At 40.2% G+C, this 19,275-nt stretch overlaps 1 protein-coding gene across 1 annotated transcript; it reads right to left on the bottom strand.

Moving 5' to 3' along the window:
- Nucleotides 1–271: 271 nt before the first annotated feature.
- Nucleotides 272–17,959, bottom strand: LOC104104283 (uncharacterized). The gene is made up of 11 exons (XM_070201863.1): nt 16,809–17,959; nt 16,622–16,703; nt 16,295–16,497; nt 3,243–3,409; nt 3,060–3,165; nt 2,878–2,977; nt 1,523–1,641; nt 1,351–1,433; nt 1,115–1,248; nt 596–768; nt 272–495 (listed from the first exon to the last, which is right to left on the bottom strand). Exons 7-11 carry the CDS (start codon nt 1,523–1,525, stop codon nt 475–477), a joined length of 414 nt encoding a protein of 137 aa, XP_070057964.1. The 5' UTR covers nt 1,526–1,641; nt 2,878–2,977; nt 3,060–3,165; nt 3,243–3,409; nt 16,295–16,497; nt 16,622–16,703; nt 16,809–17,959; the 3' UTR covers nt 272–474.
- Nucleotides 17,960–19,275: the final 1,316 nt, after the last annotated feature.

Genomic DNA, 19,275 nt, shown 5'->3' with positions numbered 1-19,275 from the left:
ACCAGTCTTAAACCATAGGATCTACAGCTAGTATATCCTGATATGACTATATGAGTGCTGCAAAGCTGCAAACTTGATGGTAAAAATCAAGCTAGTCAAATTCAATATTAATTTCGAAAATTTTCTTTACCAAGGACTTTTATAGTTAGTAGTATCAGCTGTCAAACAAGCTTGAACAGTCGATATCAGTAAAGAAGAAATAGATATCTAGCAGTAACACAAACACACACAAGATATACTCGCAACCCGGAAATACAGATATACTTGTGTCTCGCCATAATGAAGTCGTGAAATATTTCAGTAATCTAAACTTGAGTAGCAGCACAAAAATGTTTCAGTAATCTAAACTTAAAACATAATAAGTCTGTGAACTATTGAAACTTAAAACTTGAAATCTAAAATCCAAAAGAACTGTAAGATGAAAACATGATAAGAGTACTGCAAGGCCTCTAACTTTGGTGAATGACTGTATTTTCAGCCCTTAGCACTACAGTCCTGCAAAAACATATTGAGCAGAGAGAACATATTTTAGAAGTCTTATAATAGTAAAGTACCAATATAACTCTTTCAAACAGAATAGAAGTTTAAATTTTACCTTTGCAGTTCTGAGAGCAACAACTGCCCTATAAATATCCGGCGCCACAACTATAATAGCTGCCCAATCGGTTTTGGATATATCCGATTTCACATGACGATCCATCGCGTTGCAGTATGCAGTCTGAATTAATGCCTCGAGATCAGCTCCGCTAAATCCTTCTGTATCTGTAACTGCATATTGAACATGTATTTACTCCCTGAAAACTTATTTTCTTAGAGCACAATATCTTAAGATACAAAATATTACTCCCTCCGTTTCAAATTAGATGAGGTAGTTTGACTGAGTACGGAGTTTAAGAAAAAAACAAAACAAGACTTTTGAAACATGTGATCCTAAAAGTTTAAGGGGCAAAAGTTTGGTGGGATCATGACATTTGTGTGGCTATTTATTTTTTAACTGAATGCTATAAAAGTTTTTTATTAAGAGTAAAGTGGGTAAAATATGTCATTCTTTTTGGAATAGACTAATAAGGAAAGTATATTATTTAAATTGAAACGGAGGTAGTATTAAACTAACCTATCTTCTGGAGTTCCAGATGTGGATCTATCATCCCCCTCCATTGAAGTCTCTTAACATTAATCCTCAGAATCTCCAGTCGTCCCGCTTCATCGGGAAGACCAATTTTCAGATGTAACTCGAATCTACCCGGCCTAAAATCAAATCATATTATGTTAAAATTAACTAAAGTTTATTGATATAGAGGATAGTAGAGGGCTAAGTATTGGATCATGATAAGGAAATAAAAAGTATACCTCGTCAATGCAGTGTCAATTAAATCTATCCTGTTCGTCGTCCCAATTAGCAATATATTGCTTAAGCTAGTGTATCCATCAATCTAGCAAGACATTAATAATTAGGCATAATATAGAGAGCTTAGATTAAGAAAAACGAATGCATAGAGAGACTAGAGTGTTTGAGGCCCACCATAGTGAGAAGCTGGTTCACAATCCGATCACCCGTGGTGTTAAATGGATTAGTTCCTCTTTGCCTTGAAATGGAATCTAACTCGTCAAAAACTATCACATGCAGAGGACTCTCCTCACCTAAACAAAAAAAAAGCGTCATATAGAGAGTCGATGATAAAGGTGATCGGATTTTGAATCAAAAACTGTAATGTACAACTCAATGATTACAATCAGTAACTAAGAACTAGAACGAACTCCATTGATATCTATAAGCACATCTTAATTCTTAAATGATAAAGAATTGGATTAGGAAGAGAAGAGAGAAGGAAAGAGACCGAGAGAGAAGGGAAGGGAGATATAGCCACAGAGAGAAGGGAGAGAATTAGGATAGGAAAGATTGAGAGAAAGGGGAATTTTTCATATTTTCATTCTTGGTCCTTTACTTATGTGGCTCGAATTATTTATAGGCTGGTGTTTAAACTGATTTCCCAACTAATTTCACTAACAACTAACTAATCTTGATTTCCTAATTACTATTTCTCCTGTACATGACATTCCCCACTGCTTGAAAACTGCCTTGTCCTCAAGGTCAATGTTGCAGTCACTTTCATTTGCTGAAACAACTCTTTCACTTGATTCAGTAGATCAAACACCATATTGGTAGCTTCAACTTCGTAACCAGTGGAAAAGACAGAATAAAAACACTCAAACATGCTGGAAATTGTGATATCCACATTCAGAACCAGAGCAACCTGATTATCCCAACTGAGAGCACACACTTACTATGAAGGAAAGAATTGAGTCCTTAGACAGGATAGAGCTGCGAGCGGACACCTCGATTATATTACCTCCTGGATCAAAGATCAAAATTGGTTTTGTATTTCCCCTTTTAGAACCATAAGCAACAGAGAAACATTTGCTTGACAGGAGGAAAGACATTCATGTAAACTTCCATGGACTATGAGTCTATCAAATATCCAGAGACACAAATCTTCATCATGCACTGCATTTAGCAGAGAACTGATTAACCTTATGCTTTGAGCAACATCCAGGCTTGGTATTCCCAAAGGATAAAAACTCTCATCGGCATATCCCCAATCAACAATCATTTCTAAATTTGACAGCAGACTTCTTTTCATTGTATCATTTGGGCAAGAGGTCAACCAAAAACCAATAGTGTTACACCGTTAAGTTTGATTTCCTTCTCTAGTGTGGTCCTTCATTAATGTGGCTCGAATTATTTTATAGACTGGTGTTTAGACTGATTTCTCAACTAATTTCACTAACAACTAACTAATCTTGATTTCCTAGCTACTATTTCTCCTGTACATGACAAAAACTACAAACTAATCTAAAGCAGACTAAAATACTTACCTTTTGCTTCAAGATCATTAATGGCTGAATAAAACACCTCCCTTATCTTGGCCTCACTTGATCCTGTAAGTTGACTAAATATTTCGGGTCCTCTGACAACCTGAAAACAAAGTCAAAGGCTTTAAAGAAAGCAACTGATTTAAAGAAGAAATAATTTTCCTGAAATAAAAGCATTCACAAACCTGTAATTTTCCATTGAGAATTTTCGCAATGGCTCGTGCTATCGAGGTTTATCCCGTTCCAGGTGGCCCATGAAGGATTAAACCTTGTTTGTTTTTGAAGCGAATCCTACATTAGAAAAACACAAAAATTTTGTTACAACAGACAAGTTTACATTAAAATGGAGAACAAATTAAAAAACTTACTCTCTTGTGATGGCACGTGGTATAAAGCAAGGGACAACTAGCATGGAGAAGATATGGTTGAGTTCATTCCCTAGACCCCCAACTCCCAAGGATTTCATTTCAGCGGCAAGATCACGAACATCGATATCTCTTCTTAAAACCTCTTTGAGTTCTTTTTGACCACTTACCTATCAAGTGACTCAGCATTGTTAAAAGCAATTAAAAACTCATATAAGAATGCACTGAAACTTCTTTTCTCAAGCTTAAATGTTAAAATATCATTTCTTCTAGCACTATATATGCAGTTTGTGAAGGGTCTCCTCCATATTACACCCTCTAGTGTCATTTTAGTCATCTTCGTCTCTCTTTCTTCTAGATGCAAAGAACATCAACATTCAGATTTAGAAAAAAACTTAGAATGAACTAACGGAGTTTCCCCCTAAAGTAAAGATTTCTACTGTAAACTTAAATCAACCTTTGGGATACTAGTCTGTAACAAAGAGTACATTACTTCTTTCAGATAGAGGCTATAACCAATGAAAGTATGAGATGTAAGATAAAAAAACTTAACAACTCATGAAGCATATTACTTATCGGAATAATCCACATCAGAAAAGAATTTCTACTAAAACCCCAAGGAAGACTGAATCTCCAATGTGCAAGTTAAACAAGTCTTTTATCGAGTTGACTGTTGTCATGTGAAGTTTCAGAAAAGAAACAGTGCAAACTAAAAGGAAGCAGAAATCTACATGATTCTAAGAATTCTTCAGTGCCATTTGAACTTTACTTCACTATTCAAAATCAGTTAAATTGCACAGCTAGTACATCACATATCAAAATCAAATAGAAAAAACTAAATACATTCTAAGAAGTACTCATACTAGTAATAAAAATAGGTATGCTGGTGCCAAAATTTACAGAAGCTTGAAAATCTATTAAAATGCAGCTAAAAGAATTAGTAACTATAGTACAGTAATTGTTACTTCGTGGGTGAGCAAAGTAAAAACATTAACATTTAGCAGCACACCTGCATACTATAATTATAAATATTAAGCTTTATTTTGGTTAATTGACATTTAAGCTGGTTCCAAGTTATAATGAGCTGACGGAGTTTTCCCCCCTAAGGTAATGATTTATACCAAAAACATAAACCAAACTACGGCATACTCGTCTGAAATAAAGGGTACATTTACTTGTTTTCAATAGAGGCTATAACCAATTAATGTATGACATGCAGCATAAAACTCTTAACAACTCATGAAGCATGCTACTTATCAGAATAATCCATCAACAATTCCTAAGGTCAGCATGTCAACAATCTTCAGAAAAGGGCTGATCTTAGCTCCTTCGGGCAGCAAACTCCAACACAGGTTCCATCAAAGGGACTACCGCGATTTCACGTGCACAACAATGTACATCGTGCACAACAATGTACATACAAACAACATTTGAAGATGGATGGTAGATACTCAGCAAATAAGATTTGGAAAGAACTAATTTTGCATAGTTAACACATGCAGTGGCACAAAACAATGCTATGGAGCCAAAAGTCAGCAATCATGACTAATCAATAAATGAATGACTGACTAACAAAGAAAATATACTCCACTATCTAATAGATATAACCATCATTAAAGATGAACATATGATGACCCAAAAAGTCATCTTATGTTTTAGAACTCGAATCTGCACTCTTAAGCCTTAAAAATCTCATTTTACTCTCCTCGATTTTAGTGCGTAGCCCGGACAGGTTTCCGAAAAGCTTTATGTTGAAAACTAATGAAAATAAGAATTTTTGCCTTAAAAGTTGATTTTAGTTGACTTCGGTCAACATTTTTGGTAAACGGGCCCTGATCCATGCTTTGACGGTCTCGGTAGGTCCGTATCGAATTATGAGACCTGGGTGTATGCCCGAAATCAAATTCGAAGGTCCCTAGCTCAAGATATGAATTTTTGATGAAAATTAAAAGTTTGAAAATTATTTGTTTTTAAGAATTGATTGATAGTTGGCATTTTTAGTATCGGGTCCGTATTTTGGTTCCGGAGCCGAGTACAGTCTCATTATGATATTTAAGACTTGTCTGTGAAATTTGGTGAGAAACGGAGTTGATTTGACATGATTCGACCGTCCAGTTGAGAAGTTATGGATTTTAAAGTGCTCTTGAAAATTTCATTTTAATTGGTGCTATATTTAAACTTCTAGGTGTTTTGGCAATTTGATCGCGCGAGCAAGTTCGTATGATGTTTTTTGACTTGTGTGCATGTTTAGTTTGGAGCCCCGAGGGCTCGGGTGAGTTTCGGATAGGCCACGAGATGTTTTGGACCTAGGAAAAAATCTAATTTTCTGCAGATTCTGGTGTCTGTCAAATCCTTCTTCGCGTTCGCAAAGATCCTCTCGCAAACGCGAAGAGTAATCTGATGAGGCTGACACTTCTTCTTCGAGAATACGAAGGTCTACTCGCAAACGCGAAGTGATGGGGGATTTACCCTTCGCGAACGCGACCGGCTCAACGCGAACGCGAAGCACTTGGGGACCTGGGGGAGGGTTGGTCGTTCCTTCATCGCGAACGCGAGCAACGTCACGCGAACGCGAAGGCCAGAGGGGCGTAGCCATTGCGAACGCGATCTGGGTCTCGCGAATGCGAAGGCTTGGCAGCCAGTACCCTTCGTGAACGCGACAGTGGCCTCGCGAACGCGATGCACACTGTCGCCCAGTGCATAAAACAGAATCAAACACGGGTTTAAGCCATTTCTTCAACATTTTTCAAGAACCAAACGGGTAGAGGCGATTTTCAAGAGCCATTTTCTTCCCCAAAGTATTGGTAAGTGATTCTAACCATTTTCTTTTAATTACCCATTACATTCCTTGAATTATTAACCAAAACTCTAGAGTTTTTATGGTAGAATTAGGGGTTAGGGTAGAAAATAGGGATTTCGGGAATTTGGGGATTTAGACCTCAATTTGAATTCGGATTCCAAAACTAATTACATATTCGGGAACGGGGGTGAATGGGTAAAAAGGTTTTGGTCCGAACCTCGGTTTTTGACCATGCGGGCCCGGGGTCGATTTTTCGACTTTTGAAGGAAAAATCAAAAAATTTAACTTAAGCATATAATTGATTTCTTTAGCAATATTTGATATTATTGAGTCATTTTTGAATAGATACGAGTGGTTTGGAGGTGAATTCCAAAGGAAAAGTTGTGATTGAGAATTAAGTGGCCTTCGGAGCGAGGTAAGTGTTGTGTCTAACTCTGACTTGAGGGAATTAGGAACCTTAGATTATTTGCTAATTGAAATTCATGTGAGCGGCGTATTTGTGAGGTGACGTGTACCTATGCGCCGCCAATTTACCTGTTTTTTTCCATGTTTCTCTGTTTTTCTGATATTGTCTCATTCCTATGCCAAATTGCTACGTGTTATACTAGTGTTGTTCAAATTATCGTTCTTATCATGTTTACGGAATTTTCTGGTGATAATTGAGTTTTTATTTCAAGTTGAGATTGAAATTATGGAACCAAATGTTGAAGTAAGGTTTGTACTAGTTATTCTATATCTCTGTTGTTATTTATGCATTGCATTATGGTAAGGGAGAGTGTTAATGCACGAAGGGTGATGTCGTGCCATATTGTGAGTGTTAATGCACGAAGGGTGATGTCGTGCCATATTGTGAGAGTTAATGCACGAAGGGTGATTCCGTGCCATATTGTGAGTGTTAATGCACGAAGGTGATGCCCTGCCGTATTGTGAGTTTTAATGCACGAAGGGTGATGCCATTCCATGATATGAGAGTAAAAGCACGAAGGGTGATGTCGTGTCGTTTCTATTAATTTTATGGTGAGATTGAGAGTAAAAGCACGAAGGGTGATGCCGTGCATTTTTCTTTACTGTGTTCACTATTCCTGTTGATTCATGGTATATGGACTGCTCCGGTGATCATTTTGTTGTAGTTCTTTATCTTGTATTCCCCTCAGTATGTTTCCCCTCCCGACATTTTCTGTTTAGTTCTTCATTCCTGTTATTTGCGTATACACTGTTAAATTGTACAGGTTGATTGTAGGTGCCTTGTCTTAGCCTCGTCACTACTTCGTCGAGGTTAGGCTCGACACTTACCAGTACATGGGGTCGGTTGTACTGATGTTGCACTCTGCACTTTCTGTGCAGATTTTGATACCGGCTCGGGTTGATCGAGATCTTGCTATTGGTCCCTTATCCGGAGACTCAAGGTAGGTCTGTCGGCGTTCACAGACCTTGAAGTCCCCGTCTATCATTTCTGTTCTACTTTTTCTTTTATTAAGACAGTTGTATTTCTTTCAGACTATTACTTGTAGTAAATTCTAGAATGCTCGTGAATTGTGACTCCAGATCCGGTTTGTAGTAATTAATACAGTTTTTATGATAATTCGCACTTATTATATTTTATTTTAGTTAATTATTGTTACTTAATGAATGAAAATAAGGAATTGGTTTAATGACTCTCTGACATTGGCTTGCTTGGCAAGTGAAATGTTAAGCGCCATCACGGTCCCGTCGGTGGAAAATTTCAGGTCGTGACTGTTGGTATCAGAGCACTAGGTTGCCTAGGTCTCACGATTCACGAGCTAGCTTAGTAGAGTCTGGAGGATCGGTGCGGAGACGTCTGTGCTTATCTTCCAGAGGCTATGAAGTTTAGGAACAACTTTCACTTCTATTCTTCTCTGTCGTGCGATTTTGCTTTCTCAATACTGATTGAATTTTTCTACTCTTATTCTCTCGCAGATGGCGAAAAAATGTACCGCTTCCTCAGCTGAGCAGCAGCCAGAACCTCCAGTGACAGCTCCTACGCAGGGTAGAGGTCGAGGCAGGGGTAGGGCTCAGACTAGGGCCCGAGCAGCAGCCCCAGCAGTGGAGCCTCAGATAGAGATTGACGAGGAGGTTTCAGCCCAGACTGTTCCTGTCGGACCAGCTCAGGTTCCGGAGGGGTTCATTGCTACCCCAGTACTTCAGGACGCCTTGGTCCGTTTGGTGGGCCTTATGGAGAGTGTGACCCAGACTGGCGCATTTCCCATGGCACCAGTAGCCCAGCCAATCAGATTAGTTCAGCCGCTTATTGCGGCACAGGTAGAGATGGGTCAGCTATGTCTTCTGAGGCTCTATAGAGATTGGACAGGTTTACCAAGCTCTTTCCTGTTCACTTCAGTGGTGCTCCTTCAGAGGACCCCCAAGAGTATCTTGACAGTTGTTACGAGGTTCTATGGAACATGGGTATGGTGGAGAACAATGGGGTCGATTTTGCTGCATTTCAGATGACTGGTTCCGCCAAGAAATGGTGGAGAGATTACTTGTTGACCAGACCAGCTGGGTCGCCTTCTCTTACTTGGGACCAGTTCTCTTAGCTCTTCATAGAGAAGTTTCTGCTTATCAAATTGAGAGAGGAGCGTCGCCGTCAGTTTGAGCGTCTCCAGCAGGGCTGTATGACTGTTACTCAGTATAAGAACCGTTTTGTGGATTTGGCCCGTCATGCCATTCTTCTACTTCCCACCGAGAGAGAGATGGTGAGGAGGTTTATTGATGGACTTGCTCAGCCTATCAGATTGCAGATGGTTAAGGAGACTGGGAGTGAGATTTCTTTTTAGGCGGCTGCTAATGTCGCCAGACGAGTCGAGATGGTTCTTACTTAGGGAAGTCAGGGCTCTAACAAGAGGCCTCGTCATTCCGGTGAGTTCAGCGGTGCCTCATCTAGAGGCAGGAGTACTTTTGGTAGAGGCCATCCTCCCAGGCCGTTTCATTCAGCACTCCAGGCATCCCACGGTGCCTCAGGTGGTCGTGGCCCTCAGATGCATTATTCCGACTAGCTAGCCTACAGTGCACCACCAGCCTCTATTAGTGCACTTCCACTCCAGAGTTATCAGGGTGGTTATTCAGGTCGACAGGGTCAGTTTCATGGTCAGCAGTCACAACAGCCGAGGTTATGTTATACTTGTGGTGATCCGAGGCACATTGCTAGATTTTGCCCTCAGGCAACGGGCAGCTCACAGCATCAGAGTTCTCGCGCCATGGTTCCGGCACCAGTTGCTGCGCCACCTGCTCAGCCAGTCAGAGGCATGGGTCAGGCAGTTATAGGTGGAGGTCAGGCCGTTAGAGGTGGAGACCAGCCAGCTAGAGGTCGTCCAAGGGACGTAGTTCAGGGAGGTGGGGCCAGCCCCGGTGTTATGCTTTCCTAGCCAGGCCTGAGGCTGAGTCATCTGACGCTGTTATCACAGGTACTGTTTCAGTTTGCAGTAGAGATGCTTCAGTTCTATTTGATCCGGGATCTACTTACTCCTATGTGCCATCCTATATTGCTTCCTATTTGGTTGTGCCCCGTGATTCTTTGAGTGCTCCTGTGTATGTGTCCACACCAGTGGGAGATGTTATTGTTGTAGATCTTGTTTATCGTTCGTGTGTGGTCACCATTGGGAGTCTTGAGACTCGTGTAGATATTCTACTTCTCGACATGGTTGATTTTGATGTCATACTGGGTATGGATTGGCTGTCACCTTATCATGCTATATTAGATTGTCACGCCAAGACGGTGACCTTAGCCTTGCAGGGTTGCCTCGATTAGAGTGGAGAGAGAATCTTGGCCATTCTGCCAGCAGGGTTATCTCTTATGTGAAGGCTCGGCATATGGTCGAGAAGGGGTGTCTAGCTTATTTGGCCTATGTCCGCGATTCTAGTGCGGAGGTTCCTACCATAGATTCGGTGCCGGTTGTTCGTGAGTTTCCATAAGTGTTTCCTGCAGAGCTGCCGGGGATGCCACCCGACAGGGATATTGATTTCTGCATTGATTTGGCTCCGGGCACTCAGCCTATTTCCATTCTGCCATATCGCATGGCCCCGCCAGAGTTGAAAGAATTGAAGGAGCAGTTGCAAGATTTTCTTGATAAGGGCTTCATTAGACCTAGTGTCTCGCCCTGGGGTGCACCTGTGTTGTTTATGAAGAAGAAAGATATATCGATGAGGATGTGTATAGATTATCGGCAGTTGAACAAAGTCACCACCAAGAAAAAATATCCATTGCCGAGGATTGATGATTTATTTGATCAGCTTCAGGGTGCCAAGGTGTTTTCAAAGATTGATTTGAGATCTGGCTACCATCAGTTGACGATTAGGGCATCCGATGTTCCTAAGACAACTTTTCGGACCCGGTATGGGCATTATGAGTTTCTAGTGATGTCATTTAGGCTGATAAATTCCCCAAGCAGCATTTATGGATTTGATGAACTGGGTGTTCAAACCCTACCTGGATTTCTTTGTGGTTGTGTTTACTGATGATATCTTGATCTACTCCCACAATCGAGAGGAGCATGAGCAGCACCTTCGGATCGTTCCTCAGACTCTGAAAGACAGCTAGTTATATGCTAAGTTCTCAAAATGCGAGTTTTGGTTGAGTTCAGTTGCTTTCTTAGGTCACGTTGTATCAGCAGAGGGTATTCAAGTGGATCCCAAGAAGGTTGAAGCATTCCAGAATTGGCCTACACCCACATCAGCTACAGAGATCCGTAGTTTCCTGGGTTTGGCAGGCTATTACCGTCGATTCGTGGAGGGATTTTCATCCATAGCAGCCCCGTTGACCAGATTGACCCAGAAGGGTGCCCCATTCAAGTGGTCAGACGAGTGTAAAGTGAGATTTCAGAAGCTCAAGACAGCTTTGACTACGGCACCGGTAGTATCAGCAGAGGGTATTCAGGTGGATCCCAAGAAGGTTGAGGCAGTCCAGAATTGGCCTACACCCACATCAGCTACAGAGATCCGTAGTTTCCTGAGTTTGGCAGGTTATTACCGTCGATTCGTGGAGGGGTTTTCATCCATAGCAGCCTCGTTGACCAGATTGACCCAGAAGGGTGCCCCGTTCAGGTGGTCAGACGAGTGTAAAGTGAGCTTTCAGAAGCTCAAGACAACTTTGACTACGACACCGGTATTGGTGTTACCCACAGGTTCAGGATCTTATACAGTATATTGTGACGCATCTCGTATTGGTCTGGGTGCGGTATTGATGCAGGGTGGCAAGGTTATTGCCTATGCTTCACGACAGCTGAAGGTTCACGAGAACAATTACCCTGTTCATGACCTAGAGCTGGTAGCCATTGTTCACGCGCTGAAGATTTGGAGGCACTATCTTTACGGCGTGCCATGTGAGGTATTCACTGATCATCAGAGCTTGTAGTATTTGTTCAAGCAGAAGGAACTCAATTTGAGGCAGAGGAGGTGGCTGGAGCTATTGAAAGACTATGATATTACCATATTGTATCATCCCGGAAAGGCCAATGTGGCGGCCGATGCTGTGAGTAGAAAGTCAATCAGTATGGGTAGCCTTGCATATATTCCAGTTGATGAAAGGCCGCTTGCATTGGATTTTCAGGCCTTGGCCAACCAGTTCGTGAGGTTGGATGTTTCTAAGCCCAGCCGTGTTCTAGCTTGTACAGTCGATCGATCTTCCTTGTTTGAGCGCATTAGAGATCGGCAGGATGACGATCCTCATTTGCTTGTCCTTAGAGACACAGTGCGGCACGGTGGTGCCAAGCGGGTTACTGTTGGAGATGACGGAGTTTTGAGGATGCAGAGTCATATTTGTGTGCCTAATGTGGATGGACTTCGTAAGTTGATCCTTGAGGAGTCCCACAGTTCCCCGTATTCTATCCATTCGGGCGCCGCCAAGATGTATCAGGACTTGAGGCAGCATTATTGGTAGAAGCGAATGAAGAAGGACATAGTTGCCTATGTAGCTCGGTGCCTAAATTGCCAGCAGGTAAAGTGTGAGCATCAGAGACCCGATGGTTTACTTCAGAGGTTAGATATTCCTGAGTGGAAGTGGGAGCGTATCACTATGGATTTTGTTTTTGTTGTTGGACTTTCATGGACTCAGAGGAAGTTCGATACAGTTTGGGTCATTATGGATAGGCTGACTAAGTCAGCGCATTTCATTCTTGTGGCAATTACCTATTCCTCGGAGCGGTTGGCATAGATTTATATTCGTGAGATCGTCCGTCTTCACGGTGTGCCCGTGTCTATCATTTCTGATCGAGGTACGCAGTTTACCTCGCACTTTTAGAGGGAAGTTCAGCGTGAGTTGGGTATGCGGGTTGAGTTGAGAACAACATTTCATCCTCAGACGGACGGGCAGTCCGAGCGTACTATTCAGATTTTGGAAGATATGCTCTGCGCCTGTGTTATTGACTTTGGAGGTTCTTGGGATCAGTTTTTGCCGTTAGCAGAGTTTGCTTACAATAATAGCTACCAGTCGAGCATTCTGTTGGCTCCCTATGATGCATTATATGGTAGACGGTGTAGGTCGCCAGTTGGGAGGTTCGAACCGGGGGAGGCTCGGTTATTGGGTACAAATTTAGTTCAGGAGGCCTTGGACAAGGTCAAGATTATACAGAATCAGCTCAGTCCAGGCAAAAGAGTAATGCTGACCGTAAAGTTCGTGATATTGCATTCATGGTTGGAGAAAGAATATTGCTTCGGGTATCACCCATGAAGGGTGTTATGAGATTTGGGAAGAAGGGCAAGTTGAGCCCAAGGTATATCGGGCCATTTGAGATCCTCGAGAGAGTGGGGGAGGTAGCTTATAAACTTGCGTTGCCTCCAGGGTTATCCTCAGTTCATCCGGTATTCCATGTGTCCATGCTCTAGAAATATCATGGTGACCCGTCCCACATGTTAGATTTCAGCTATGTCCAGTTGGACAAGGATTTGACTTACGAGGAGGAGCCGATGGCCATTCTAGACCGGCAGGTTCGTCGGTTGAGGTCAAAGAGTTACCCTTCAGTTCGAGTGCAGTGGAGAGGTCAGCCTATTGAGGCAGTTACTTGGGAGTCCAAGTCCGATATGCGGAGTAGATATCCCCACTTTTTCACCAGCCCAAGTATTTTTCTATGTCCGTTCGAGGACGAACAGTTGTTTTAGAGGTGGAGAATGTGATTACCCAAAAGGTCATCTTATGTTTTAGAACTCGAATCTGCACTCTTAAGCCTTAAAAATCTCATTTTTACCCTCCTCGATTTGCATGCACAACCCGAGCAGGTTTTCGGAAAGCTTTATGTTGAAAACTAATGAAAATAAGAATTTTTGCCTTAAAAGTTGATTTTAGTTGACTTTGGTCAACATTTGTGGTAAACAGGCCCGGATCCGTGCTTTGACGGTCTCGGTAGGTCCGTATCGAATTATGGGACCTAGGTGTATGCCCAGAATCGAATTCGGAGGTCCCTAGCTCAAGATATGAATTTTTGATGAAAATTAAAAGTTTGAAAATTATTTATTTTTAAGAATTGATTGATATTTGGCATTTTTAGTATTGGGTCCGTATTTTGATTCCAGAGCCCGATACAGTCTCATTATGATATTTAAAACTTGTGTGTAAAATTTGGTGAGAAACGGAGAGAAGTTATGGATTTTAAAGTGTTCTTGAGAATTTCATTTGAATTGGTGCTAAATTTAGAGTTCTAGGTGTTATTTTGGCGATTTGATCGCGCGAGCAAGTTCGTATGATGTTTTTAGACTTGTGTACATGTTTGGTTTGGAGCCCCGAGGGCTCGGGTGAATTTCGGATACGCCACGAGATGTTTTGGACTTTGGAAAAATCTGGTTTTCTGCAGATTCTAGTGTCTGTCAAATCCTTCTTCGCGTTCGCGAAGGTCCTCTCGCGAACGCGAAGAGTAATATGATGAGGATGAAACTTCTTCTTCGCGAACGCGAAGATCTGGTAGCGAACGCGAAGTGATGGGGGATTTACCCTTCGCGAACGCGACCGGCTCAACGCGAACGCGAAGCACTTGGGGACCTGGGGGAGGGTTGGTCGTTCTTTCATCGCGAACGCGAGCAACGTCTCGCGAACGCGAAGGCCAGAGGGGCGTAACCATCGCGAACGCGATCTGGGTCTCGCGAACGCGAAGGCTTGGCAGCCAGTACCCTTCGCGAACGCGACAGTGGCCTCGCGAATGCGATGCACACTGTCGGCCAGTGCAGAAAAAAGAATCAAACACGAGTTTAAGCCATTTCTTCAATATTTTTCAAGAACCAAACGGGTAGAGGCGATTTTCAAGAGCCATTTTCTTCCCCAAAGTGTTGGTAAGTGATTTTAAACCATTTTCTTTCAATTACCCATTACATTCCTTGAATTATCAACCAAAAATCTAGAGTTTTTATGGTAGAATTAGGGGTTAGGGTAGAAAATAGGGATTTCCGGAATTTGGGAATTTAGTCCTCAATTTGAGGCCGGATTCCAAAACTAATTACATATTCGGGCTCGGGGGTGAATGGGTAAAAAGATTTTGGTCCGAATCTCAGTTTTTGACCAAGCGGGCCCGCGGTCGATTTTTCGACTTTTGAAGGAAAAATTAAAAAATTTAATTTAAGCAATATAATTTATTCCTTTAGCAATATTTGATATTATTGAGTCATTTTTGAATAGATACGAGTGGTTTGGAGGTGAATTCCAAAGGAAAAGCTGTGATTTAGAATTAAGTGGCTTTCGGAACGAGGTAAGTGTTGTGTCTAACTCTGACTTGAGGGAATTAGGAACCTTAGATTATTTGCTAATTGAAATTCATGTGAGCGGCATATTTGTGAGGTGACGAGTACCTATGCGCCGCCAATTTACCTGTTTTTTTCCATGTTTCTCTGTTTTATGATATTATCTCATTCCTATGCCAAATTGCTACGTGTTATACTAGTGTTGTTCAAATTATCGTTCTTATCATGTTTACGGAATTTTCTGGTGATAATTGAGTTTTTATTTCAAGTTGAGATTGAAATTATGGAACCAAATGTTGAAGTAAGGTTTGTACTTGTTATTCTATATCCCTATTGTTATTTATGCATTGCATTATGGTAAGGGAGAGTGTTAATTCACGAAGGGTGATGTCGTGCCATATTGTGAGTGTTAATGCACGAAGGGTGATGTCGTATCATATTGTGAGAGTTAATGCACGAAGAGTGATGTCGTGCCATATTGTGAGTGTTAATGCACGAAGGGTGATGTCGTGCCATATTGTGAGTGTTAATGCACGAAGGGTGATGCCGTGCCATGATATGAGAGTAAAAGCACGAAGGGTGATGTCGTGCCGTTTCTATTAATTTTATGGTGAGATTGAGAGTAAAAGCACGAAGGGTGATGCCGTGCATTTTTCTTTACTGTATTCACTATTCCTGTTGATTCATGGTATATGGACTGCTCCGGTGATCATTTTGTTGTAGTTCTTTATCTTGTATTCCCCTCAGTATGTTTCCCATCCCGACATTTCCTGTTTAGTTCTTCATTCCTGTTATTTGCGTATATTGTAGGTGCCTTGCCTTAGCCTCGTCACTACTTTGTCGAGGTTAAGCTCGACACTTACTAGTACACGGGGTCGGTTGTACTGATGCTGCACTCTGCACTTTCTGTGTAGATTTTGATACCGGCTCGGGTTGATCGAGATCTTGCTATTGGTCCGTTATCCGGAGACTCAAGGTAGGTCTGTCGGTACACTATTACTTGCAGTAAATTCTAGAATGCTCGTGAATTGTGACTCCAGATCCGGGTGGTAGTAATTAATACAGTTTTTATGATATTTCGCACTTATTATATTTCATTTTAGTTAATTATTGTTACTTAATGAATGAAAATAAGGAATTGGTTTAATGACTCTCTAACGTTGGCTTGCCTGGCAAGTGAAATGTTAGGCGCAATCACGGTCCCGTCGGTGAAAAATTTCGGGTCGTGACTGCACAATGAATCAATTTGAAGAAAGTTGAAACATATGAAAGATTTCAATGATGAGACCATATTATCTAACATGTAACTAAAATATTTAGTCCACAGAAAGATAATATTAGAGAAAACAAGGGAATTTGCATCCAAGACTCTATTATTTTAACTTACAAATATCAGCTTAAACACCATTGAACCAGAGAAATGAGAAACAGATCATTGCTCATTTTGCCAAGGGAGCAGTCATCCGCATGAGTGCACATACAACCAAGAAAGAGAGATAAAATCTCAAGTGCTTTTAATTCTAAGGCAACATGTAATAAGATAATATTGGTGTTGCCTCTAATTCACTATTTTGCGCACCTCAAATGCATCTGACTCGAAGAAGTGTATCTCTGTCTTCTTCGAAAGTTTTCCTCTACCACCTTCGCCAGCTCGTGGATGACAAATGACACTCTCATATGTATCATTACACCGTTGTGGTCGAAGAACAGTAATTGTTTCTTACAAAATATTTGTCCCTTGAATTTCCCGATGAAACTTTTTGCAATATCTTGATGAGAAGCCTATAACACCAAAATCGTTAGTTATACTTCATCAACAACAAATAAGAGCAATTAAAGAACAAATCAGATGCAACTATAAAAATAAGAGCAATTAAAGTAAAAATCAGATGCAACTATGATTTACCGTGACACGTCTTCCTCCGGTGTCTTCAACTTCGAGCCCAAGTGTGCTTAATTCCAAATCTGGAGGTGGAGAGATAGTGAACCTACGGAAATATTGTCATTAATTATTGATGGAGCTTTAGATTTCAAACAATAAAATTAAACTCGACTGCTTAAAAGGAAAATGACTATATAGATCTGAAACTCACGATTTCAAACGAACAACTTCTCCATACAACATATCCAAAAAATCTGCGTGGAGATAATTAATAGCAACATGGTTATCTGGAACCGAATTATCCGCTGTAAACTAAAAGAGTTAGGAAAGACGACGTGGATTGTTTGTGCTCTATCTGCATTCTCTTAATCTCCATCATAATATATACTCCTACTAATAAAAGAAGAGCAACAGTAAAGTTTAGCTCGGAGCTTTTGAACTTTCAAGAATAACAATAATAATCCTATTTTGTGAAATGAAAAGTATCTTATCTAGTGAAACATGAACCCCTGCCATTTTGTCCTAGTTCAACAAGCCCAAAGGCAATTTTTTTTTTACCACTGTATTATAACCAATTTTCCCCCAAAGGCCATTTTTTATAGAATAAGACCAGATGTCCCTCTAAAATTCTTTGCATGTTCTTCCAAGTGAGCAATTATATGCTAATAACGAAAGCTTATCTTATGCGCTAAAAAAAAAAGAATTGATACTACACTTGAAGAAATTAAAAAACTACTCCATTATTGGTAAAAATGGCAGCTAGAAAGGGCAAAAGCAATCACAACCCCAATACACAGATAAAGTCATATCAGAATGGGCAATGAATATAAAACATACAGTTTCCAAAAGATCAATATCCACTAAAAAAACCCGAGGATGATTGAGATAATTAAACAAGTCTTATATCGAAAGAATGCAAATAAAAGGAAGAAGAACCTTCTGAGTTATATTTCAACTTTTATATCAATTAACAAAATCAAAAATAGGTACGACGTACGGTGCCAAAACTTCCAGAAGCTTGAAAATCCATTACAACTTTGCTAAAAGAACTTGTAAACGATTTTAAGAGTAATTATTGTACTTTGCGAAGAAAAACATTACACCCTATTTCAAGAGCAAAATAAAATGTGGCACTGATTAATTAGCTCGAGAAGAAAATAACAAGTGTGACAGTGGAGTAATACATGCACAAATTATCAAATAAAGGGAGTAAATAAATTTGAAAGAATAAATTAAATAGGTAGAGAATATTTTTGAAAGAATAAGCTTAAAAGACAATTAAAAAAAAATATAGAACGATTTTATCCCGGAAACAAAATATAGGGATGAGGAGGCTGAATACGGAACCGTCAGCTTAAGAACCCATGGCAGCAAATCAATAGAAGAAACTAGAGTTTTTTGAAAGAATAAAAACAAAAAAGATGGAGCAGTATACTATACTGAAAAGGCAAATCTAGGTAGAGTAGACCAGTTTCATGGCGGCAGCAGGTAGCAACACGTCAGATCATGAAAAGTGGTGAAATAGTACTTAATAATCATGGCTAAGGCTAATAGAAAAATCAACAGAAACCATATGTACATAATTAAGAAATCTATATCTATAGACAAAGATAATAGGTAGTAGAGTGGAGTATTAATTAAAGGAATGAATAAAATAAAAGGATATCTTATTTGCAGGACCAGCTTGTCATTAATTTGTGCAACGTAGGCAACCTTGTTATCCTTTAAGAATCTCTTCTTCAAGAGCTGAAGAGGGAAAAGTTTTAACGTCTTGCTGTTCACGTAAGCAAAATTCTCATAATGTGGTTCTTTTCTAGAAACTTGAAATGTTATTTGGACATCATTGGGAGAAGAAGCTGCAGGTTGAATCTCTGGAGCTGGAGCTGGAGCTGAAGAAGAAGAAGAAGCTGCCATGCTAGCTGGTAGTGGTGAAGAATGCAAATGGCAAGAAATTAGAAGCGGAATATTATGTTGCTGCTGCACAGCTACTGCGCTCGTATACGGAAGTGGCCGTTTTTCACCACACAGCTAATTGGTTAGCTTATTTTGTTTTATTTGTCTTTTTTACCATTACCATGCTTACATTGCCTATCTAATTTTGAGTATTAGAATTATTACTTCCAGCTTTTTTAACGTAAACATATACTCCTCTTTATGCTTATATCTCTAAATTATAGGCACTTGAAAATGAATTACTAGTATTTAAGATAGGATTAGTAAGTAAATAGTTCCTAAAATTGCACTACTATTTATTAATTGTGGCAGATGAGCTTCATTATTCTGGCTCATTTTCTGATTAAAAAGGCTTCTGTATGTACTAAGGTTACTTGAGAGTATGTTCTTAATCACTGCGTTTTCAAGTCGACAATTTATTTCAATTTTCACCTTAATTTATTGAGGTTAATTGGTCTTTTAATTTCTGCAAGACTCATCTCTTTTCATTTCACTTATGGCGTTAAGCTATTATTTACTCATACAATTAGACTATTATGAAAAGATAACTAAGTGCAATTTAACCTGGAATAAATTAAAAAGTTAGTAACCTATTAAGTACTATATAACAAACTAATAAATCAGATTAATAATGCAAAACAGCGGTCTAAATTTTTTGTATAGTTGTTAAAGAAATTACACACCATAGGTTATTAAATTGTTATAGGTACTCTTAAGTGGAAACC

This window comes from Nicotiana tomentosiformis, chromosome 4 (genome assembly GCF_000390325.3).
Source record: "Nicotiana tomentosiformis chromosome 4, ASM39032v3, whole genome shotgun sequence".
Classification (NCBI taxonomy): domain Eukaryota; kingdom Viridiplantae; phylum Streptophyta; class Magnoliopsida; order Solanales; family Solanaceae; genus Nicotiana; species Nicotiana tomentosiformis.
This window is presented reverse-complemented; position numbering and strand designations above follow the sequence as displayed.